The 26,376-nt window shown below is 41.4% G+C and overlaps 1 protein-coding gene across 1 annotated transcript in view; it reads right to left on the minus strand.

The window, feature by feature from the left end:
* The window catches only part of ptprn2 (protein tyrosine phosphatase receptor type N2), a 112,260-nt gene that overhangs the window by 1,299 nt on the left and 84,585 nt on the right, over nucleotides 1–26,376 (minus strand). The window contains exons 12-21 of the mRNA XM_072450963.1: nucleotides 22,889–23,104; nucleotides 20,528–20,734; nucleotides 16,285–16,432; nucleotides 15,473–15,546; nucleotides 11,105–11,182; nucleotides 7,973–8,092; nucleotides 7,309–7,475; nucleotides 4,841–4,894; nucleotides 3,781–3,845; nucleotides 1,684–1,757 (exon numbers count right to left, since the gene is read on the minus strand). Of these exons, the coding sequence (XP_072307064.1) occupies nucleotides 1,684–1,757; nucleotides 3,781–3,845; nucleotides 4,841–4,894; nucleotides 7,309–7,475; nucleotides 7,973–8,092; nucleotides 11,105–11,182; nucleotides 15,473–15,546; nucleotides 16,285–16,432; nucleotides 20,528–20,734; nucleotides 22,889–23,104 (1,203 nt within the window). The remainder of the gene's footprint in view (nucleotides 1–1,683; nucleotides 1,758–3,780; nucleotides 3,846–4,840; nucleotides 4,895–7,308; nucleotides 7,476–7,972; nucleotides 8,093–11,104; nucleotides 11,183–15,472; nucleotides 15,547–16,284; nucleotides 16,433–20,527; nucleotides 20,735–22,888; nucleotides 23,105–26,376) is intronic.

Genomic DNA, 26,376 nt, shown 5'->3' on the forward strand with positions numbered 1-26,376 from the left:
CACTTGTATTTTTTTCTCCTCTTTTTGCTGTTCCTCTATGACTGACCACCGCGTTTCTGGACACCTGTTAAAAGGCAGGCCACTTCTGGACCAGAAAATGTATCCTCCTCATCGCTCATCGATGCGTCCAGGTGTGTCTTAAAATGGACACTCTTTGAGTTTTTTTCTCAGGTGTGTGTGTGTGTGTGTGCATTTGTTGGTGAATATGACTCAGAGTTGTCCCTTTGGAGTGTGGAAGAGGGCTGATTGATGTGTGCCCCCCGGACCTACTGTTTTTGTATTCCTCTCCCTGGGCTGCAGGCCATAGGGTCCACTCACATAGAAAAAGCTATGTAGGAGTTGGGAGGGAACAATCTTCAGATGTGTCAACACACAGCGCTGCCATGGTCTGGCCTGAGGATAGGCCAAATCAATAGCAGCAAGTCACCCGTGGCTGCGCTTTGAGATTATCACGAGTGTTTGCTATTTCTGATGGTGCGAGAATATATAAGTGCACCTGTCTATAGCTGCTGTATATCTTAAGCCCAGATTTGAAAAGATACTTTGAAAAGCCTTCAGGGCACCGAGCACAGTTTTCCATTCAACCACTAGGGGGAGATCAATGTCTGTCCACTTGATCACAGACAAATGTTCAGTGAGGAGGAAAAATGGCTAGACATGCTGTAATTACTGCGTGTTGACGCCTGTCAAAGAGGTAGCCAAAACGAAGGCAAATCAATGTTTATTTTCTTCAAGCCCCATCCAAAAATAAAGTGGCAACATCATAAAGGAAAGAAAGGATAATTGGCAGCCCAATCCTTGAAATCTAACTCGGAATTTCATTGCTCATTACAAGCTAATTTCTGTGTAGACCCAGCAAGAAGTCCCGAAGTGGAATCAACAGTATTCCAATATAATTTCACTTAGACATGTCAGAGGGAATGAGCCTGAGTGATTGTGTGCATTTTTACAACACATGTACCGAGCTGTAAAAGCAGCTCTAATGAACGTTTGAGAAACAGTGCAGTCTGTTTGCACCGCCATAAATATGATCACCCACTGCTGCGGCAGGCCGCTTTATTATTATTGTTATTATTCCTCCCCATTATAAAGGAGAAACAAAAGAGGCTTGTGGCTGTTTGTATTATAGCCTGAAATGTTTGGAACATGCAGTACCATTTTCCAAAATGGTGGAGGTGGAGAAGGCCTACTGTGAAATGACGGTGAGGCGGAGGCTTTAAAATAGCGGCGCTGATGGGTCTAATATTAACTCTGGTGTTTCAATCAAACTTATCAAAGTTCACTGGCTTTTTCAAAACTTTACACTGGCTGGAGGATCGTGAGCCCACACAGAAGAATGAATATTTGAATATAATTCCAAAGTAATAAAAGAGAATTCATATATAAAATTGAAATATAAAATTGAAAATCAAGACTCCAGGAGCCAGCAGGAAATTTACTTTTTTCTTGTAAAGAAGAAAACAAATCATGGTAGTTATTAAGGTTAAATATAAATGTAATATTTGAAACAGTCCCAGAGCAGAGATAGATGTGCAGCCTTGAGTTATATTAACCACATCATTTCCCCTTATTCTGCACACATGAAGTCCACAATTGTCTGTTTGAATGGCCAGGACCCCTGCCCCCCCATCCCTTTCTCTTCACACCCCCCTGAACACTCCAGCTCAAAGCCCAGGACCTTACCTTTGTCTGGACCATGCCAGCTCTCTGGTCTCTCAAGTGCTCCAGGGTAGCGGCAATATCAATCTCTTTAGCACCTGCAACACACCAAAAATTGGAGTGAGTTCAAAGCGGGCCGAGTAATCCTGCTCACATCTGTCAATCTCTCTTTATGCTGCACTCCCTTTGGACCAATGCAGCCATTGAAAATTATTACATTCATCCCTCGAAAGACTTGGACCCGAGCCATGTTTGTGCTTCAAATAAAATATGCACAAGTATCTTGGTTTGACAAATATAGACAGAATCGAATGCAACAATCTAACTTCTTTTGCATGTATGTGAGCTAATGTTCCACAAACTCTAATTAAAATGATTTATAGCTTTCCCAGCAGCCTGGCTCATGCAACAGTTACTGGACTTCTACAATCATAAGCTGCTCTTGATTTAAACCCATTGTAGATCTGCAAATGTGTGATGTTAATCTGCAAATCTCACTCTCCTTTCAGATTTATGGATTTCACACGGGCTGTCGGGTTTAGTTTGAGAAAAAGGGAGGGGAAAGGAGAGTAAAGAGCTCCTGAGATGTTTTGAAAGCCAGTGAAAATGCAACGTCTGTGAGAGCGCCAGAAAAAAGGAGGGATTTAATGCAGCTGGACCAGTACTCCAAAGTGCTTCAGCGCTCCAACTGGACTTTCATGTCTAAGAAGGGCTAGATTCCAAATTTAAGCTGAGGAGAGGCTCTCGGACCAAGGGAGAAACTTTGAGAGAACACGATTATGTTCATTTCTTACGAGCGGCTCACAAAAGGTTACAAAAGAAAGGAGTTTTGAGTCTTTTCACTCGGTCAGTGTCCAATTCGATTCTGAAATCCAGTCGTATGGGTCAGCCCTATTACTGCCTTGCACACTCAACTGTCAGCTCTGAAGGACTGCGGGTGCACCAGGAGGAGGGGTGCACACACACAGAGACAGGGGCAAAGGTGAGAGGTTGAAGGGTAAAGGGCAGAGGGCGAGCTAAGCCATATAGAGGTTTAGGGTGATGAGGGGAGCAGCTTCCAATAACAATAAGCAGAGATAAGTCAGATTAGGTGCCACTAGAGCCTGGTGAATTTTCATTTTGAATATTTAAATAAAAAAGAAACGCAACCATTGTTTACCCTGCACCTGCTCACACTGTGGGGACATTTATTTACAATTTTAAAGGGGAATCGTTACGCAAAATACAGTTTTATGAGCTTTTAATCATTTTACAACAATGTTTCCTCATCGTTAGTGTCCTAAAAGTTGTCTTCTGATTGATTCCTGCCCTGCATGTTTAATTAATCTTGTATTGTCCTTAAACTGAAGCTTGAGTACTAAGAAAATCCTTGTCTTCACCTTCCCCCTACTCCCGTCCACTTCCTTGTACTTAGTTGCAATTATTTGAAAAATGAAGACTCCAAGTGACACATGTAGGGTTCTAAAATGTCATGTAGCCACAAAATAAATGACACGGTGAAATGTCACAGATCACTTCTGCAGTTTTGAACAGGAACTTAATGAACCAGTTTCTATTACTATGTCGTTTTAGATCAATGTTTCGGTTTGAATGAACAAATGTTAAATGATTACCTACTTATGTTATAGTTCAATGCTATGTACTGGGAAAAAAATCGTTTTTATGTGACAGTGTTTAAATGATACACAGTTTGTAAAACAAAAATCAAAATTAATAATAAAATAAGACACAATGACATGTAGCGGAGTAGTTATTAAATATTAAGTCTTGATTTTGGAGCGAAGAGCACCTGCACAACATTTCTCTTTAAACATTTCATCTCCATGCATACGCTGTCTAAATTCACACTGCCATTGTGATGCAGGTCAACACAGTGTGACCGCAGCCTAAAAGATAATTACTAATGTGGGCTCCCTATTTCTCCAGCATTCCCACTTTGCTTTGGACTCTTTGTTCTACTGTGCGCGCTCCCTCCCTCCTCCTGTCTATCCAGGCCTCACAGAAGTCACCCTCTAATGCATCTCCAAGACACTCACACAAGGAAAATGAGCAGCTTTAGCGTTGCCAGGGAAACACTTTGAGACGAGCAGAAAGAGAGAAAAGAAAGTCATTGATCGTTACCTTTCGCCATCTTATTGAGGACCATGTCAATCAGGATGTAGGTCCCAGTCCTGCCCGCGCCATCGCTGCGAGAGCAGAGAGAGGAGGTGATTAGAGAGGCAGAGGAGAGCCACCGCCGCTTTAATCTAAGAGTGTTTTTCTTATAAGGAAACCAGTTGCTCATTTACATGTGCATCTGCCGGGAGACTGTGAAGTAGGCAGTAGATTTAAACACAAATTAGTCTTATGCAGAGCGACACACACGGCTACGGCTCCATCTGCTTAAAAGCTTGATATTACAGATAATATGGAACAGGCAAGACACTGAAATCAGTATTAATCCCCAATATTTCTGTGAAAATAACATGTCTGAATATTTGATGTTCCAATAAAAGTGATTATGTTAAACCTTTGCACACGAGCTCATGTGTGGTCTGTTAGTGAAGGGAATGGCTTGTGGGGCACACTGGGGACAAAGGCTTTTAAATGCATGCACCTCAGGAGCAGAGGAGAGGGTGAGAGGCCAGGGGCGGTTCCACGGCAGCTTTTGGAGAGCCTTGCTTTTCCATTACTCCAGAGATAGTCTTATGAAAAGCCTCCCTTTGTGCCTGCCGGCCATTCAACGGCTCTGCATGTTAATTGCGAACAAGGCATGCACATCTCTCTAATAAAGGCGAGGCCAATAAAACAGGAGAGCGGCTTGAGCACCACAGCTTCATTAATCCACTGCTAGACACTCGGGCCGCACATCTCCCTCGGAGGGCCACCGCCGAGCCTGGCCCCACGCATGACTTAACAGGATGTGACTATTAAAAGTGGCTAGACAGATACTTGGTGTTTAATGCAAACCAATCACAGTCGCCGAACTAACTCAGCCAAATGGGAAATGGAAAGGTTTTGGGTGAGTGTCTGCAGAACATTTCCATAAGGACAGAACCAGAGGAGTAAACAGCAGCTCCACTGGAGCCATACTGAGTAAATGGGCTCAGCGCTTTAAGTCAACACACAGACCAAGACAAACACTTTTCACCTCAGTGCAGTGGGGTCAGCCACTGGCACTGCTTCACACACTTATACTTGCCTGCAGTGGACAATTATTGGACAAGATCGGCCCCGGTAGCACTTGTTAACCTTTCTGAAATAAAAAACAGAGAAAATTCAATGTTATTGCAAGCTTGATTGCAAACCATCCTAAGTGAATCAGCTGATAAATCATATTGTGAAGCAAAGATCGATCGTTCCTGCTGATGATAACAGTGACAATTAAACCAAATATGTCTCACATGGGATGTCTCCTCTGCGGCCTGTGTAAAATTAATGGCTGCAATAATCAAAAGATTGAACACAATCATGAGTGATGCGCTCCGCTGTCAATCAATCACTTTCATTACAACAGGAGAGAGAGAGATCCATGTTGGAGCACGTAAATAAACTGAGCATCGTTCAAACAGAGTATTTGTGACATGTGGCGGTGTGATGTTGTGATCGTCGTCCGCCGACGCATTAACCACGGCCAATTATGAATGTTTTACACCACAGGCGCGGTGAAGGTCCAGCCAGCCTTTTCACACCCCGCTGTTGCCATGGAAACTACTGACTACACTGGGAGCTCCCCACATCCTTCCACATCCACAGTTTTCACCTATCAATGTAGAAACAGCTAAATATTTCATCATAGAACTACTCTAGGTTCTGTTTTTCAAAATAACTGACAGCTACGTGGCACACGGCAAAGGCAAATCCAGTGTAATTACACGCTGGAGTCAGTGCATTTGGCACTAGACGTATCAAAATGTTATTTATTTAATGGTGAGGTTATTTTTGTTGAAAATGTATTTAATGACCCAATTCACATCAGCTACGGATTTCGTTCCTTGTTGAATTAGTTGCAGTAGAAATCAAAAAGAGTTTAATTTAAATTCACAATGTTATAAATTAATTATTTTATGCTAATCACTTTAGTGGTGCTAAAAACTGACATTTTAAAATCATCATGATCAACAACAACAAAAACAACAACAACAGCAGCAAAACCACAGAAAGAAAAACAGAACACTATTGTCCATCATTCAATGTTGATAACACAGTAAAAATATTTATCAAGACTTCAAACCACACGTTTCATCCATCTAACAGAATTTGAGGGATAAGAAAGCTTTCCTTTTCATTAGTAGCATTTCCCGAGCAGACACGGGGCTGCAGTTGGCGTGTCCATGCAAGCCAGAGGAAGGAGCAGCAGAGGAGCAGGAGAAAGGGGGGGAGTGAGACAGTTTGTGCACAGGCCTGGCTGAGGAGACGCAGTTTCCAATGATCACTTTTGTGACTATGCAACTGGGCTCATATTACTAGCTGCAACATCACAAAAATGACACTGGCAACCGCAACGCACCAAGGTGCCCGAAACCATGACACCACGTCTGTAGAATGTGCGAGCGTTTAGTCCTTTAAAATGCTCACGGTGATGAGAGAGCTTCGAAATTAGATCTCGACAATACGAATTGATGGTAAATTAACATAACTGACATCTTCGTTTCTTTGACATGATCGCGCTGTTCTTTAGTCTCATTTGCATTGCAGGGACAGACTTCCATCCCCAAACAACTGCATATATTCTCATTTGGAGGGTTTTTCCTACCCTGCCTGGCTGTTCCCTAGAGGTTGGTTGTTTCTCCTGCACCAAAGCACATCACATGAAGACAGCGAGAGTTCAGTCACTACCTTCCCCCTCTCTGTGATTTTAGAAAGACAGCTCTCGTTTAATTGGGTGTTTCAATTTGCTTTTTTTCATTTCTTTTCTTCCCAAGCCAAGCCAGGCAGTGCGGGGCTGTTAATTTGCTGCATCACATGTGTTGGAGGGAGGTGAGGGAAACGGGCCCAGGATGAAAAGAATAGCAAGGAAACATACTCTTTTAGAACAGGCATTCTTCAGGGCAACCAAGAGGCAAGAGGGGGCAAAAGGACCACAGATTTGGCAGATTTTTTAGGAAAGAAGTCATTGAGAACAGACAAAGGATGAACACTTTGATTTGGCCAGTCACAATAATTAATAAATTAAAAAAAAGATTGTTTTTGGAGCTTTGTAATTTTATTTGATTGTTTTTAAGACAATAGGTTGTTTTTACCTTGACATGTTCCGGTGAACAGCCTCAAACAAACTGACAACAACCTATTTTGTCAAAACAAAACAAAAGTCTTTAAAAAGACATGATGACTTGCATTAACGGGTATACTTATGTATCTTTTCACATTATTGGGCAACTTCTTATTAACCAACAATTTCTTAACTGCAGTATGATAGTATGAAAACCGTAGATGGTGGAATAACAGGACTAATTAAAGATACTATCAAATTGCGGTTTAAGCTTTAACTACATATTATATTAAAAAGTTGTATCATCAATGTGAAAAAATCAATATCATCAATATTTTTTTCCCATCACATTATTTTCTGCATATCATAATTCAAACGGTGTTATTGTGACAGGCCTACATTAGCAGTTTGAAATATGAGGGGTTTCCGAGGTCAGTATGGAGGGGCGCGGACGTTACCTGCGGAAGTCCAGGAGGGTGCGGGCCGAGGTGGGGATGCCGCGGTCACTCCAGGACAGGTAGTGGAACTGGGTGACTGTGCGGGTCTCGTTGTTCTGGAGGTTTTTCAAGTAGAAGCTGCGCACCAGGAAGTCGTCACACCAGATGTGTTCAGACACCAAGTTCACCTGGGACAAAAAGGATCGGAGCCAAGTCATAAATTGCACAATATCTGAATGCGCAATACAATATTTAGTAGGATTGATCACACACAGAACACATAAACTGAAAAGACAAGACATATAAATATAGTCTTAAATGTGTAGTCCGGCATATTTCTCCCAATTAGTCCAAGGTTTGTTACTGTGAGATTGATTTTATCTTTGGTTCAGCTTGTGTCATCCATTTCTTTGTAATGGCCTTCTTCCCTGCTGCCATAAGCATGCTCCAATTATTGTGTCCATGGAAGGAGTTTTGAAGACCTAACTCCAGACCTTGAACAAGGTTTTGTTAGGATTTCTAAAATTTCTACGGAGGATTAGATGTAGGCATTTGTAGGTAGTTTAAAAAGCTTTAAGGCACGTTTATGGCTCTTTAAAATAAGTACTTGAGTCAGATGTCCTCAATGCAAGGTTAATCTCATTCATATCCCCAAATTTAAATAACAATGGCATTTTGGTGTTACCTCATAGATATGGTAGACATCCGACCCCTCATCTGGCCAGTAGTGGTGACACTGCTTCACTCCATTCTCCGACAGAGGGGTCAACATGACGATGACCACACAGCCGCTCTCCCACACCATCTACAGATACAGAAAAAGCATGATGTCACAATTACAATTCCTCTTTACTATGCATATCTATGGCAGCACTCTGTGGCATAGCTGAACTCTGTCGCGGATTGCACCGTATTGCACATTAGCATTACTGACAGCTTTGTATTAAACTGAAATTGATTTCTTAATCCGGGTCCAGGAAGTATGAATAAATGTCATCTCTCGGCGTGTGACAAATGATACATGTTGGCTGGAGCAGCGGGGGGGATTTCGTGGGTCGTGTATGTTGGCTGTAACCCTTTACAAAGCTCCATTTCATCTTATCACAATCTTAACATGTCCTTGGGATCAAAATACAGGCCCAGAGCAGCTATTAGCAAAATGAGCTGGAAATGCTGTTTTTTATGATTGCAATAAAACCCACAACGGCCTTGAATATACACTAATCACAAGCTCCCCTGATCCGGCCCGGTGGACACATTAGGTACCAACTGTGCCAGGATGTGATGACATTAGGCAAGGTGATGATAATGTCCTGCACCGTTTAGTTTGGCAAGATTTGGCAAATATTTGGAGAGGTTTAGGAACATCTTTTTCCCTTCTTGCATGAGTGGAGAGCCCGGTCATTTTGGGCAATCAAAGTAAACAGAACAAAATGGGAAAAGGTTGTAGAAAGGTATGAAAATGCTGTCAAGTCAGAGGTTTAACGGATGCAACGTGTAGTTATTTTATTTACTTATACATTTTAAAAGTTATTGTTTTGAGTGGTAAAAAGTGATTTATTATGACTATCATATCATATCATAATAACTCTAAATCTACCTAATTCAGTAAGAGCATTTACCCCAGAACTTGCACTACAGCTTTTTTCAAAATCCGTGCTTGACATGTTTTAATATTACTCAAAGTTTCTGTACTGTGAACTCTTGCTGACTGGCCTGATTTCCTTTTTTCTTTTTTTTCCGGGTGGTGGAAATGAGGGCCTCCAGAGGTACAAGTGAGGAGAGGAGCGGAGGATTAGCCTTTCAGACTGCTGCCTTGTGCCGGGCTGGATTAGATAGGACATAGCAGGGAGATTTGCCTCCTGCATGGTCCATTTGCATGAGACTGCCAGTGTCTCCACCTTTTTGTTTACTTTTAATAAGGGAAAGAGTGTGTTGTTTTCCTTGCCACAATCCAACCACAACTGAATAATGAATGGCTTTTGCTTAGTCAGGTGTTCAGCATGTCAGCATGTCAATCCACATCTAATTTCCCCATTATTTTTCACTTAATAGACAAGAGTTTGGAGCTGAATTTGCGGGCTAAACCGCTCATTTCATTGGGATAATGCATTTTGTTCACCTGGCATGGAAAGAACTGTCAGCCAAATAAACAAAAGTGATAATTATCAGCTGTGTTGTTGGAGGCACTTATAAATTTACTAATTAAACCAATTCCATTTGGTTCCAATTGAAGCCACTGCAGTCAATTAAGGCCACACACCTGAAACAATGACTTTGTATGTAAATGAATTGGATTTTGCAGCTGCGACGGCTTTATCTTTAGAAGGTAATTTAAAAAGAAACAAGCAAGAGGCCATTTTGATGTGTATTTATAACGTCCTTGTAAACTAGCTGACAGAGTTACCAGTGTTGCTTATGTAAATATTTGCACGTATATAGACAATAACCTCTGAAAGTGGTTTCCAAAAAAGAATCATGATTTTATTTATTTTTGTTGCAAAAATAAACATGCTATTGCCACCGGGCATCACAGATTAAACGTTTTTGGAGAACTGGAAGTGTGGTTTATTTATTTTTACCTCGCCTCTGTCCAAACATCTGAATCTTGGTGTTGTAAACGGTAATATATTCCAACATTTGCACACAAGTCTGAGCACTTCCACTGACACAAAGCAGTGTGATTGTAACATGATTTGATGCAGTACGGGACCAGCAGCTGTGCCACGATTTATGCCCCTCACTCCTAAACCCCGGTCACGCTGGCCCAGTAACTTCACCATATGGAGGTGATGGGCCCACTAATGACTACAGCTCTGTCCTATTAACATATGAGAATGCCATTTAGCCACGATGCATCATTTAAGGCATACATCTGAACCAAGTGGACCTGCTTTACCCTACATGCTCTGATTATTGATAGGGGAATCTGATATTTATGGACAAGAAGGAAATGCTGAAGGCACCAGAAAACATGCTACTATGTGCTAGCTTACATAAATATTCGCCTCCGTTGTATCAATGAAATTTCCCCATGTGTGGACAATAAAGGATTATCTTATCTTATCTTAATGGTGAAAAATAGTGCATAGGCAAGAACATTGTTGAATAAGTTTTAGTCTTAGCTCATTTCTACATTGGAGAGTAATTTACAATGTGAACATTTTATTTATAATCAATGTACAGTTAATTCTTTGGCTTTGGGGATTAGATACATGTACTTTTAAAAGACCGTTATTGGTTTGAGTGGAATTGCAAGGTTTTAGACGGCATTACAACATTCTATAAGCATTAATGGGTGTTAGTGTGCTAACTATTGCTAATATACAGACTTATATAGTAAAATAGCGAGTTCAAAGGTGTAGTAGCTTCTCTTACCCTCTTACCCTAGTATGACACAATCAAATTCTACGTAAACAACTACTTTGCAAAGTATAGTGGATGTATTTGCAGGTGTAATCGCAGTATCACACCTGTTAGTAGCTGCAGTAGAGTATCTTTATTTTTTCTTTTACCTAAGACAAAATGTTCCTCCTAATTTTCCTTCAACTTAATAATAGTAATTTTATTTTGAAGTAGTTCCTTTCCACGGGCACAAACTGTATGAGCCTTTCTTCTTCCTCTGTTTGTCAGAGGAGCACATTCAAAACTTCAAAGACCATCAGTCATAAAAAACACATGGACCTGGAGTATAGCGCAGCTCTTGTGTGCTAGTCTTCTTTTCTTCTCGTTTTTTTAAAAAAAAATTTTTTTAACCAAGCTGCTTTAAAACGCTGTGAGATGAAAGCGTCTGTGAATAGAGATGCTTGGTTCTTACCTGCCAGAAGTCCGCCACGGTGGAGGCGAGTGGGCCCTGCGAGGCGATGTAAGTGGGGTTGCGGGGGTCATGGTCCATCTGGGAGAGAGGGGCAGAGTGTGAGCTGGTGTAGGGGCAGCTGAAAACACACTGTCTGGGTAAGACTTCCATCAAAGGCTCCATCTGGATAGAGCTGTGCATCTCCTGGGAACCACAACGCTGCCTCTCTACGTTGCAGCACTCCCAATCTTACCCATTCAGCCTCCTTCCACCTACTACATTTCTATAACCCCCAAGATATGTCCGTTTATTAAAAAGGCTGTGATTAAAAAAAATTAAAATGCAAAGGAGGCCGCGGGCTATTGTTAGTAAACGCTGAATGTCACACAGGCATGAAGTAGATGTCGAACACAAATCTGAAGGATGTGCTTTGTATGCCTGTCAGCTCATGCCGTGTTTGGAAAAGGAATTTCAAACACTCGTACTGTTTTGCATAGAAACACTAACTTAGCCTTGCATGGGGGCATAATTGCACTCTGGGTCAACACAAGCGAAAATAAAGATCCAGTGTTTATGAGCGATTTTACAAAGTCCTCAGTTTTCGTGATCAGATGTAAGTTTCACATCTAACAAAACATCATTCATTGAGATTTGTGGACGGGTTTTTATAGAGTACTTTTAGCTTGAAATTTACTGTATTGTATGATTGGTAATGTCCAAGGTTTCATAAATTACTTATAATAAAATATGGGCATCAGCACAGACTGACTTAATTTAAAGAGGCTTTCAGACTGCCTAAAAGTAGTTAGTAGGGAATTGGGAATAAAATCTACTTTGTCCGACTAGCATTTTCATTGCATTTAGTTTAGTAGTTTAGGCTTTGAAATGAGGAATCTGCTCAAATTGACCTTTATAAACAGCATTATCTTAGACTGAAATATGAACTGGTAAACTAATAAAATAATAATATACATAAACAACAGTACAAGCTGGGTTTAATACATAAGAAAGACAAGGATATTTTTCATTTTTAGAGGAAGTTATGTTGCTACCACTGGTTTAATGTTACCACTAAATTAATTTATTTTGTTTTGTGTATTTAACTGACTGTGATTGCATTATAAAAACCCAGTAATTGTACTTGTTTTATAAAAAAGTGTAGCCCTTTCTTACCAAAGCCTGCTCTTTCTGAAACCTTAACTAACGACCACCCCATCCCCATTGTTCATATTCTGACGTGGAGTGTGAGAGCCCGAAGGCGTGACATAATGACACACATAGGGGACCTGATTTGAGGGATGTGATTGAGATTTGATTGAGTAGGTGTTTCTCTGTGATACAGCCCTCCCCCATTCTCTCACTCTCTCTCTCTACCTCGAATCAATGATCACGTTTTATAAGGTGAATTTGTATGCATGCCCCCAAGATATAGGAGCAAAATGATGCTGTCGTCGTCTCACTCAGGAAAGGGGGTGCGTATCCTGGAAATCTGGAATGTGTTTACAAGTGACACATGACAGCCATTAGATGTGTTTTAGAATTGGGTTGAAAGGGGCTTCCTAAATATGATTATTATTTGTAGCCATATTCTTAAGACCCAAAGAAGGCAGATTATTGTTAGAAATGTACGGTATACACTTATGACCAGGTTTTAAGCTAAATAGTACCAACCTGAGATTTAAGATTTGGAGAACAAAACCAGATTGTAAAAGAAAATCAAATAAAAAAAAAAAGCTTTGTTATGTTGAAAGAATCTTTTGGCTTGGAGGAACAGGATTTTTATAGGTATTTACATGTGTGTATGTGTGTACTTCACAATGGAGGACCACAAAATCCTATGTTTGGAGCGAATTCTGTTGAAAGAATGTTTTTTTTAATAACACCATGTCAAAGTGCTCATTATTCGCATTATTCAAAAACTGTGGTTGCCAGGAGGCAAACCATTACCACCATGTGTTTTGGAATTGAAATGGCAACGCAGACTACTTTCGACACCACCATCCCACTCAATTTCAGAACAATGTATTTGGGCCTGGACATAATGGACGGATTTTTTTGGAACATATTCCTAGCAGGTGGGAAGAAGGGCATTACAAAACTGCTCCGACGACATCATAGCCGACATACGCAAAATAGAAAAAAAAAATCACTTCTGGACACTGGACAAATTGGGACTTTTATTTTGGATTTAATATGCTTTAACCCTTCTTTTCTTCGGATGCCACACATTTATTTATTTGATTTTTTTCATTACTTATACTGTATTCTCTCTGGTCCTACCCGGTTTGAATTCAAAAAGTAGAAAATAAAACTAACCATGGCTACTAATTACTAGTACCATGGCACTACTATTACTACTACTACTACTACTACTACTACTACTACTACTACTAGCTGTCATTGTATCCAAGATCATTTGCATGTAATAACCCAAACAGATTACAACAAGAAACATTTAAATGAAAGTAGTGTTGGATTTATTATTGGTCAATGTCGGCTCTACTGAATGACTTTCCATCTTTTTAAATTTCAACAACATAGAGCAAAGATAAATATAATCTAAATATGCAAATGTCTCATATAGTTCTTATATATATATACTTATAAATATGTTAAAGTTAAATATACTTCTATTTTAAATGATAAGAATTCGATTTTGTCTTCATGCAACTTGCCTTAAAACATGACAAACCCCATAAACAGTGAAACAAAGAACATTTGTCCATAACTAGAATACATTCTCCTCTTTTAATGAGATATTCCCTTCAGCCAAACAGACACCTTCAAATTAAATTCCCTCTTCTACCACGAGCACGTCTCAGTGTTTACTGGTGTTTCTCTTGTCTCAACATACAGTAATGTGTTTCCATTTTAATCCAACTTCGCTCACTGATGAAATTATAAAACCCTGTTACACAACTCATTATTTGATGAGGCAATAGGAGTTACTGTTCTTTTTAGGTCAGTAAATGCCTAATTAAAATATATCTGAACCAGGCTGGAGATCATTGTTAACTCTATGTATAATGCATGGGAATTAATGGGGCAATAGTAAAAGTATTGCCCTTAACAGAAGTGAGAAAACACACATAAATCATTCACAATGTTCATTACTCACTGGTCAGCTTCAATTAACATTTGTATATACTTGTTAGCCTTTCTGGTTTTAAAAAAAGGGTGAAAATGCTAGCTCTGCCACTCCGTTTAGCCAATCTCAAGGACACAGACATGCTGTAGCTCCGCGCTGACATCCCGGCATGAATACTAAAGTACCAACTTGAAAGAGCCGTCCCACGTTCCTCAGCCTCCCCCTTGCTATTGTACCGAGAAGATAGACTGCTACTACAACGAAAGAACTAAAGAAAGCCACAAGAAGTGCTCTGAAGTAGACTGGCTTTTGGTGAAAATTTGTGTTCTACCAGAATGCATGTCAACTTCAACACCTGGCGCCCACCTTCAGAAGGAACAAAACAAAAGAGAGGGACTACATACTTGTTTGGCATTCGCGTAACATTTCTTCTAGCTTAATGATGCTATATGTCTGCAAGGGAGTGAGATCATTTGTGGTTTAGCCATTAGCCAAACTTCACCTTCAGCTATGCAAGCTTTCTTTTGCCTGTCTGACCCCGGCTTCCCAGAAAAAGGCGACCGATTATTTACTCGTAGGCTGCTGCCCCAAAGCTAATGAGGAGAAAGATGTGGCCATGACAGATGTAATTAATACAGTTTTGCTGGGCCCAGCCAGGGGTCTCCCTTTGTGGTGTAATTACTGTCCTTTCATCTGCTCCTACTGCATCTGCCATGACTTCACAATCTTTATATTATATCTTCACAGAACTGCACTGGCTATGTTTACAATGCAGGCTGAAATAAATCAACTTAAAAATGTAAAATATGGGGGAAAACTGCAGCCTGGAAAGTGTTGTTTGTTTGTGAGAAGTAATGGTCTTTTTGTGCGTCCTCATCTATCATCCCCGCCACTGTATTTGAAATGCATAGTTTCCTGTTCTTTTTGATGGAATCTTGCCCCAGCACCCTCAAGGGAAGGGAATGACTGGCGGTATTTTAGGGATAAAATATCCCAAAAAGTAACCTGCGCCCTTTCCAGTACTGTGATGTCTGTTGCATTAAGGCCAAATTATGTATCATGCTATCCTTTTGAGAGCGTCTCCAGGGAGCAGCCATTTTGAAAATATCATTCAACAAGATGAACCGATCCGCAGAGCTCGGAGATCAAAGTAACAGTGAAGATCAGTAGACGTGGATCAATGCGAAGTGCTTTTGAAATGTGTTTCATCCCCGCGTGGACTACAACCTCAACAGGTGCTTGTGCCGTCGAAAGGCTTCAAACAACACGCATTAAACAATGGGCAAATAAACACTACTCACGATGGGGCTGGCGTTGATGTAATCTGAGTTGCCGTGGTTATTCTCCGTTTTCAAGGTGATCCTCGAGTGATCATCTGTAATAGACATATCCATAATTCATCAACATTCGTGCTGTTTTCTTCCACTGTGCAGTAATAAAAGCAACAGAGGGATATGGAAATCAAAATGCTGCAAGGGACTGCAATTTCACCAGTTTTATCATAACAACACACACAACGTCAGGTCCCTACATCAGTCCATCTTCAATTTACTGTGTGCCAAGTGAAACATCACATTTAAAACAAGACGAGATGTAGAAGCTGGCTTTGGTTTATCAGAGCTCTTGAAATCTTACACACATTTTTATCCCTTGAAAACACGCCGACCAATACATTTGTTCTCATAGGCTGAGGTAGAAATGGTCAAGTATCATAATAGCTTGTTACATGTAATCTTTTAGCTTTGTCCAAAATATCGGTTATATAATACTTTACCCACTCACCCATTCACACACCAGTGTATGCGGACGCTGAGGGTGAGGCGGGTTAAGTGTCTTGCTTAAGGACACACTGGCAGTATTCACCAGAGAGAGCTGTAATCGCATCACCAACAGTCAGTGGCTCTGTCTGGTCAACCACAAATATTCGATGTCGAGAGCGGGATTCAAACTGCCTACGGAAGACAACCACTCTGCCAACTGAGAGGTTTTTTCTTATCTTTTTTTCTTTTTCTCTTAACCTAAAGCAACAGCTACAAATATTTTTTATATTATATATATATTTTTTTAATCGCATGTAACTAACTAACAAAATAAGATAAGGCATAAGACTTACAGGCAACCACAGCATCTGGCCGGTTCTTCTTGCCGTTGCCCTCTCCATGGCCCACGCTACAGGTGCTAGGCTCCGCCTGGTAAGAGCACAGGGCCTCCCACTCACGCTCCAGACGGTTCTTGTTCTTCAAGTGGTCCTCCATGTAGGACTGCAAGAGACACAGCACCTCAGCCGCCATTTCAAAGCACAATCGCATCCAGTCTTCCAGATTGTTTACACACACCTTTCATTAAGGTGAATAAAGCTCACCAATACAAAGCCAGACAAACATGCATACCACTGATCAAGCTGGATGGGAGTGCAATAGTAATGTAAGCTGCCATATAGTGGACCACCATTACAGTAGAGGGTGTTTGGCTCTGCTGTGTTTGTGAGTGCGTTTTGAACAAAAAGAGGAAGCAGAAAATACACAATTAAGACTGCTGAAAGGTTGGTCTGCATTAGCAATACTTGGGGGCTGTTTCAATCACCTCCCTCACTGCTTGCACAGTGGCTGATAAGATTGTGTGCATTTAAGCTGTCGCTTGGAGAAGACAAAATTGAATTCGCCAGAGACAAAGATGGAAAAAAGAAAAGGAGGGGCCCAGGCCTGGTACATGTGTGACAGTGGATTTCCCCACTTCTCCCAAACCGGGGCACGTCTTAGGGGAGCTTAGAGGCTGGAGCTGGCAAGACAAGTGTTTTTGAGCTTGCGTCGTGTTCTGCTCTTTCTTTCCGGTATCATGGCGCCCCTCCCCACAGGGTTAAATGGTTTAGTCCTCTATTGTGTGGCCTAGAAGATTACAGACTCATAAACTGATGTCAGGGATCGGCTGGCTAATACAATGAAAGTGATACCCAGATGTGCTGGGATTTTGAGTCCGCATTAAAGGAGCTATAGGAAAATCTTAACACAGAGGTGACAATCCATTGTTAGAATCGACATATATCTACCAGAGGCAGGAGTTTGAGCAGAGTATATATAATTCGTTCCTCCTGATAATCACAAATAATCCTATCCTTCACACAATAGGTAATTGCCCTCATGGGCGCTAAATATGTCAGCTGAAATATAGGAACATTATAGTCCAACTCACAATGGAAATCAAGTTAATTGTTGGTTATGGTTCCAAAGGTGACACTCATGCCTTGAAGCAACAATGGAAACTCTTGCAACTAATGCAGCTGCCTATAAAAGACCTAGTTTCTCCTCAAAGTGCTATTACCTCTGTCAAATCAGAGGCAAATGCCCAATTATCAGACAAAATCTCCTTAATGTCAATTCTAATAGCAGCGTCACATGTACATTTGCATGTATGCGTGGCCTACGCAAACACACATCCACAGTGCAAATGACAGGCTGCCATTATGGCCACTTGACAGAGGCTGTCACCACCACTCGCTCATCAGAGTACAAGTACTATGTGCTCACCAGCGTGACACCTCCCACCTCCCGACCAATATTACATCTCCATGTACTTGATACATCCACTCTGAATTGCTTCCCCCTTCTATTCAAACCATGCCCCGAATCGATTGCATTCCAAATTCATATTTGGGTGCACTTAATGTGATGCAGGCAGCAGGCCCTTATCGAGCACCTCCCGTCTCTAGGAGGCAGTGGAGCATGGCGTATTCCACAGACAGGGTAACGAAGGTTTACTGAATGGGGGATTATGTCTGCCAATCAGAGGTCCGGATGGGAGGCCTGGGTGTCAGGGAAACAATGTCTAATCCTTCCTAAGCAGTCTCCTCGGCAGCACAGACTGCTGCAGAAATCAGGATGAAGGGCAGAAAGGGAGATAGACACAACAGGTAAAACTACCACATTCAAACCAGTCGTTTTGGGGCTGATAATAACTAAATCAAACCAGGCACAACCAGAACTCATTTAGTTAAACACAGATAAAAGACTCTAAATCTGCCTGGAGTTACACTTTCATGTAATTGTAAAAAGCTGTTTTTAAAAGTGTATTTTTTACTGAGCCATGAGGAACAGTTTAGCTACCTGTGAAACGCTGTCCATGGTGCTGAAATAATCCACAGACACATTTCCACATTACACCTCGTCATAATATTCGACAATTGGAGCCATTAACTAGGTATCACTTGCTGGTTTTGGCAGCTAAACTCAGCTGAAGCTGGCAGCAGAGTGAAAAGAGAAATATTTGACAGAGAATTGTGTCTAAAACACACTGGCAGCAAACGACTTTTTGAAGTTACATGTCATTATGCAAGGCTTAAGTCTAAAGGTGAGCAGCTCATTTTTCCTGACCCTGACCAGAGCACAGTGTCTCAGAATCGACCCCCAGCCTGAGCGCTTTGAAAGGGCCGGCATTCATCATCTCCTCTACACAGTGAGAGCTGCACACAGCCAAAGAGGAGAGAGGAGCAGAGATGGGATATAGGTTTGAGATCAGTGATAACAAGGCAATCTCACACATGGTTTCATGTGAGATGGCAGTAGAATTTTAAAGCTGGGGATCCTATAGGACGTCTCCATGTCGATCACAGCAATGGAAGAGTGAAGGTCTCTTTATGCACTATCTGCAGCATTCTAATGTCTGAGAACAAGCAACTGCAGCTAATCATAATAATAACAGCTCCTAGAAACCATTCACAGCCTCTTTTGTTATTGAGAGCTAAATGTTTTTCTATTGTCATTATTTTCAAAAGGAGCTCCACATACAAGACTTGACGAGTGCAACAAAACCCATCTATTACCACCAATACAAGGCAGATCCACTCTCATTCATTACAGCCTCCCAATATAAAAGCTCAACGTGCAGCGTGATGAATGCTCTCTCCATTAATGGAAACACTGCCAGGCATCTATCCATCTCTTTTATCAAGCTTGTCTCAAATGAACGAAGCCAAAGTTGCGCAAAATTAAAACAATCCATTGTGTGTGTTTGTGCAGAGGCTTTTTAAGCAAAAACACATTCGAAAACGTCCAAATGACAATCAAATGGGTAATAATATTTCACTTTGAAGCGGCTCCCGTCACAATAAGCAATGTCTGGGTGATTTCTGTAGAAGAAGATTTAAAGGGGGGCAAGGAGAAGCGAAAATGTCATCATTGTGGAAAGAACAGGAGCAGGGTAAAATGTATAAAAAGAGAAAAGGGGCAGAAGCAGATGGGCTGATAAACAGACAAACAGTCACAGTTAAAGACTACAGTGTGAGCTCATATGAGATGTGTAGAAACCTCTATTTGACATGCTACAGCAGCGTGACTGAACACTCCAGACACGCGCGCAGGCAGCCGCCGACAGAGCAGTAATAAGACCTGCTCAGATCTAACAGCCCTAATATCCACACATCCAACAATAAGAATGGTATTTCCCTTTAAGACTAACACATACATGTAAACGACAGTTGGGATTAATGAACAACAAAGATGGGCAATAAAAGGATATATAAACTAAATGTGATCTGGCAATTTTGCATTCTTCGTTTTTAATGCAGCTCTACACTGAAAAAAGAACACGTCCACTTCTTTTTCTCCTCCGACTGAGCGACTGACAGGAGGATTTAACCAATCACAGTGAAGTATGAACACTAGGAAGAAACTGATCAAAGTCAACGTAAAGCTACTGTGTACTTAAAATATAACTTGTGACCTATATGTTCAAAGAAAAGTATTGTATTTTGATCAAAGTCAACGTAAAGCTACTGTGTACTTAAAATATAACTTGTGACCTATATGTTCAAAGAAAAGTATTGTATTTTTTACACATCTCTAACTCTTATCAAAGCTTGGGCTAAAAAATGTCTCAATCGATCAGTAATATGCAAAGTACATTAAAATAAAAAAAAAAACTGTTGGAGGGGTCGCTCCCCGGTTGTCTCCTTAGACATTTTTGCCTTGCCTGAAATGCTGCACAGTATGGCTTTAAACATATCTATTATGCATTTATCCAATTACACACGCTACTATCATACTGTGGAACATTCTAGGTAAAGGATTAACATCTCCATGGCGTTAGAAATGTTAGATAGCGTATCTTTAAGGAAATTAAAGTTAAAGTTATACAAAATAATAATTGATAACAGGAACTTCTATTATAATTCTCCTGGGTTTTGGTTTCATGTTTATAATTGCTACTGCAACACTATGCTAATTTTGTATCACTTTGAAACCCACGGAGAGTGTAATAACACTACACTACACTACAACTCTTGTTACCTACTTGTCATTTGTGTTCATCTTCCTTCATGTTATATATGAGTGTGTCCTCAGGCCTGTGTAGCGTGGTCTTACCAGGATCATGTGCCCGGTGGAGATGTCCATGTTGGAGGGCACGGGCTCCTCACACCAGGAGGAGGTGCTGCTGCGCGTGGAGGGGCTGGCGGCCGGTCCATCGCTGAACTGGGACGACACGCTGTTGAGGCGGGAATGGTGGCGCAACGTCTCAGGCCTCTCCACTCGCTCTGACGCCCGGATGGCCATGCGCTGCCGACATAGCTCCTGTGTGCAGAACCCAGAGAAGGCGTTATACACTGTTTATCCGCCTTTTTGTGCACGCTACAATACTCCGCTGTAAGTTCCCCGCTTATCCTCGCTGTGAGAGGCTGAGTTCTCCAGAAAATCCCATCTGACTTGATCTGTCCTCACTTGTATGTAGATTAATGGCTTATCCATGTGGATTATGAAGCTTATACTAATTATGTTAAAAAAAAAGTGCATGGTTGAGAAAGTCGACACGATTTTCCAGAATAAATTTGCTGTGTCACACCTGACTGCCACGCAACAGCTGTCTGCAAATGAATCATTTAGCTGTGATCTTTTACTCCCTTACTCGCAACACAAGAAGCACCAATCACTCTTGCACTTATGCCCCACGGACAAATAAATAAATACGTTGTGTGGAAATAGATAGAAAGTTGACAGGAAACTGGGCTCATAAATCAAACTGGGCCTCGGTGGTAAATAGGCACACAAAGCCAGAGGAGATTAAAATGTATTAGCTGTAGTTCTGGGTTCTATAATTCTCTGTTTTGATGGTTTTCCAGGTCCAAACTAAAAAGTCTGTCTCACCAACTGCTCTTAGGATTACAGCACCCATGACTCAGCATCCCTCCCATCATGCTTCATTGCAGACACTGTTTTACACGCTTCCAGAATTGTCTGACTGCTCACAGCCTTGCAGACAAATTCTTGTTAAAAAAAACTCTGTAGTGATTGTTAAGTAACTGCTAAATTTACTATCATCGGCAAGTTTGGCTTTCAGTGAAAAAGTCCTCAATTGCTTCAGACTTAATTTCCATAATAAATTAGGTGTGTGAAGGCCACAGAGGACTAGCCTTGTGAAAGCACACGCTAACACATGATCTGCAGCAGCATCAGTGAGATTTCCCCCTGGAAGCTACACTACACTAAGCCATGGACTTGGATCAGCTTGTGCAGCAGTCAGCCTTTAATGATTAGAGCCACGAAGTGGTGCCCTGGGCCTTGGCCTCAGGGCAATATCTGGGTCCTCCTCATAACTCATCGCAGCTCTCCACTTCTCTGCAAAGTGTAAACAGATCCCACAGCTAAGCAGCAGGATGCGGTTAGGGGTAAAAATTGAGAATCGTGAAGCTTAGAAAGGAACATGTCTTGAATTTTCTCATTTCAACCGCTTTCAAACAAGCAATTTCCCTCAAAAAATAAGATGTGCACTCTGCCTCCTCGCAAGTACACAAGGCGTGACAACACAATCCTTTCCTCAATGTAAGAAAATAAATTATGCCATATATTTACAGCCCTGCTAATAATCTTGTCTAACTTTTGTGTTGCTTCTCCAGCGTTTGATGGAAAAGCAGCTCTGTGAAAACCTGATTAAATATTGAAAATGTTAACGCGACATGCAGATAAATGTGTTGTGAGTGCCACGCTGGGCACAGCTGAGCCCCAGCTCTGAAAATCAATAGAGGCCCGGTTGTGCGCGGCCCCAGAGGAACGGAGGGAATAGGTCAGAGCGGCGGGTTGCTCTCCTGTCTCCCACTGCACTGCACGCACCCAGTGCCCCAGACACACACGAGGTGAGCTGTGACTAAGAACAGGGTCTGAGTAGACTTCAGCGAGCAGGAGGGAGGCATGCGAATATACGCAAGATGGAGGTTAGACCAAACAAACACAAAGGCCAGTTTATTGTCCCAAATACTTCTACCTTTTTAAAACATTTACAGGCCTTCTCCCCTTACATACTCCATCTATAATCTCAAAAATATTATGCAGGCCCACATTTAACATGAAAATATTATTGCTGAAAGCTTTTTTGACCTCAGACAACAAATATACAGTTTAAACTATGTAGCCAAACAGACAAACTGCATTCCAAAACTTACATCTTTTATTATGATACATTTATCTCAACAAAAAATAAAGCAGGTGGAACATTTTAATACACTTCAGGATCACATAGCCAGAATAGTAGAAACCCTTGCTTAAATTTCTTATCAGAGAACCGATTTAAAAATTGTAAAATGGCTCAAATAAATGCATTGTGCTTCACCGCATTTTTTGCAAATCTGCCAATCAGACCCTCAAGCACGTTTCCTCACAGCTTCTTCATCCAATCCCTGAGCTGGGTCTGCGGTGCGGCCCGTGATTGGCTGCTGGTGAAGGGGTTGCTCTTACCTGATAGGTGGCTGTCGCGTCGGTGCTGGTGTCAGTGCCAAGGCTGGCTAACTTCTCCTTCATGTGCAGGTGAGAGCGCTGGCGGACGCAGAAGAACGTCCCGGATACTACCAACGCCACCAGGATAAAGAGCATGCAGAGGAGCGACAGGAGCAGGAACTGGCCCGACTCCACACGGGTCTCCTTCACCACGGGGATCTGGGTCAGGCTTCCCCTCTGCAAAACAAATGCAAAATTTTACTTTTAAACCCCTGCGAGTCCAGTCTTGCTTGTTTTGTGTGTTCTTTTCCCCCATACTACATCACCTTGTTTTTTACTACAGCAGTTCTCCCATCGCTAACTCCCGTTCCGGCCAACCTCACTCATTAGCCAGCTCCAACACTAGCCTTATAATGTGCATTCAGACTCAGTCAAGCCCTATTACCAGCTCCTGTCCACTGCCTGTCTAACCACTATAGATATTTACAAGGCCATTTAGTGCTGGCATGGGGCGGGCTGGCACTGGGCGACTACAGGAGGCAGGGACACTAAAAGCCTGTGTTTAATTAGCTCCTCTGGTCCTGGGTTTGGCTGGATTAGGTGCTGGCTGGAGACGCTCGGCTAATGGCTACAGGACTAAGGGTGGACTATGGGGGGGGGGGGGGGGGGGGCTCAGGCTGGACCTTTGCACGGAGCACCTACCACCACAAAACATGGCTTAAAATAATTAGAAATACAACTAGGTGTGTTATTTTGAAGGTAAAAATGCCAGGAGATTATTATCGGCACAGGTTAAAGAACGGTGAAGATAATTGCTCCACTCATGGCCATTTACTGTAATGATACATTCCCAGAGGGCCTCCACGCAGAAAGACACAGCAGTGATAATTGGGAAGGATAATTAATGATACCTAATATGAGCTCATATTTATCCAGATTGCAAAAAACACACACATTAGTCGAAGTTGAAAAAAAAAAAAGCACATTCAGCAGCTCATAAATCACCCCATGCTTTATGAGTGATATGAAACCATAACAGTTGTGTAATGTATGTATGCAAGGCAATACGTCTCTGAAAGGGCATTATCAATAATGCCACGCAAATACATCAACGGGCCCCTAATTGTCTGCGTGCAATAGTGAAAGATTGATAGCAGGACTGAATCAAATGTACAGCGTTGGAAAAAAAATGGCGGGACCCGTGACATTTCGCCCGGGGGTCTAATGGGAGGCTGAGGGATGGCTACATCTTGTTATAGCGTTCTCCAAACAAGACACTTCACCTCACACCAGTAACAATGCGCTTTGACCTTGTGGCTCGTAATTGCCAATGTTTTAGCGGCGCGTTAAAGCCCAGGTCACTTTACTGCGGCCCCAACGACTGATGACAGTTGGTGGTGATTGCAATCGCCGTGGTTACAGCGCGTGCGGTAGTTTTAATCAAGTATTATGAGTCTAGACAACAACTGAGTGTTTATGAGGCAAGAGCCAAGTCGAGACATAACCACTCACACATGCTAGCAGGTGAAATATATATTTATATTTTTTAAATGTTTTTAGAAGTTTCACAACATATTCTGAAATACTAAACACTTGGTCTGTTTTATTATGATGAGCAAATGATCTAGCAGTTAATTTAAAAAATATGTTGAGGTAAACACATTGAAAAGTATAAAAAATGGTTGTTGCAAAAAGGAAGGAATTGCAGAGCAAACATTAAAGAGCGTTTGAAGACGCTGATCGTGTTATGTCGTTTGAGGAAAGAGGGAGGAAGAAAAGAGGAGGAGGAGAAGGCGGAGATTAGAGGCTCAGAATTAGCTCCGTGGGCCTTTACTTAGCTATTCATTAGCTTCTGCATACAGCTTTACTTCCACTCTTATTCAATCACTACATTTAATTCAAATTTAATTCAACATTTATTTCTGACCTAGAAAGATTTTTTAAAAGAATAAAAAAATAATGATCAATTTACACATTTTTACTGATATATGTATATATGTTTTGTTTTAGTTTTTTGTTATTTAAAAAAAAAAAGTACAATACAAATTTCCGCTATTTTATCAAATATTTTTTTTAAATGCAAACCAAGATGAATTTAGAAATCTCCTAAATAAAATGTGAATTTGCATTTGATTATATTTTGTATTGATGCATAATAAAATAATCAAAGTGACTATATTTTATAAGTCTGTATTTCTTTTCTCCCTGTGGATCTGAGCCTGTGAATGAGCCTCAGTGTGTAGGACAGAAAAGGCCAGATGGATTTCGAAGCTCGGATTATTCAAATGATAGAGAAAAGGTCAGGATTTGAGGTGTGGACGCCCTGCTATACATTCACTCCCAAACCCGCCAGAAAGATCAAGACAAAATCCTACAAAGCGATATAATCTAAAATATTTCAAAAGAACACAAAGAGTATAATTTAACAGTTGAAAAAGGGCATTTACGAATAATCAAAATCATTTTTTTTAAATAAAATTTATAATACTTTAACAGGGAATAAATCTATTCTTTCACACAAAATCAGACAATCGCTAGTGAGTCAAATGAAAAATGTGACTAGATATAGAATAGAAAGTGTAAATCTTTATAGATGCAAAAAAAAAACTTTTTTCCACATAAAAACAGGCACTTAAAATAAAAAATTAAATTATGAACCAGGGTATTTCATAACTGAGCTGTCGGACGTATTTTGGAGCTTTAAAGAGTGGATACTTCACAATACTGTGATGCTTTATTTCTGCACACAGAGGAGAAAGCCTGCACAGGACTAACTTTATCTACGAGCCAGATGTGGCCAGAGCTGCAATCAGTACACAGAGTAACATCTTTAAATCAATAATATCTGTTTCTTTTAAAAAAAAAAGAGCAAAATGGAAGACTTAACTGGAAATGCTTTTTCAAATCAATCACATCTATTTTCCCCACACAAGTAGCTCTTACATCCTTTTTGTTACACAGCACAAGTTTTCCTCCCTGCCCTCATATATTTCATCCACACTTTCCCTAACATGACGAGCAGAATTTCGAGTGAATGTAGCCCATTACCTGAGTCCATGGCGCGGTGAGGAGCACACATGCTCAGTGCGATGCGGTGCGTGTATTCCATAGAGCGCTGCTTAAACCACTGCCGCTGATCTGGGCAGCTCCGTGTGTGCGTCTCCGGCCGCCCCCTCACTCCCTCACTCCCTCACTTGTCCGCTCCTCCACCACAAGAAAAAAGTTCCCCTTTTGCTTTTTGCTTCGGGTCCCATGCGTCTCCCTCCCGGCGCTAACAAAAGAGCGCGGCTTCAACACGGAGATGAAGAAGAAAGCGGGAGAAAGGGAGAAAAGGGGAGAAGAATGTGGGATATGCCCGCCTGATTTTCCGAGCCTGGAAGAATGTGCAGAAGCCCCACTAGTGAGTCCTTTCAGCGCCTCTGTGCCAATGAAAAGAGAGCGGGAGGCGGCGGGCTGGCTTTTTTGCCATCATTTAGTTAAGGCTGAGCCCCTCCTTATATTCAGCAGCT

The sequence above is a fragment of the Eucyclogobius newberryi genome, unplaced genomic scaffold (assembly GCF_026437365.1).
Source record: "Eucyclogobius newberryi isolate DKJ021-1_F unplaced genomic scaffold, fEucNew1.0.hap1 SCAF_18, whole genome shotgun sequence".
NCBI lineage: Eukaryota > Metazoa > Chordata > Actinopteri > Gobiiformes > Gobiidae > Eucyclogobius > Eucyclogobius newberryi.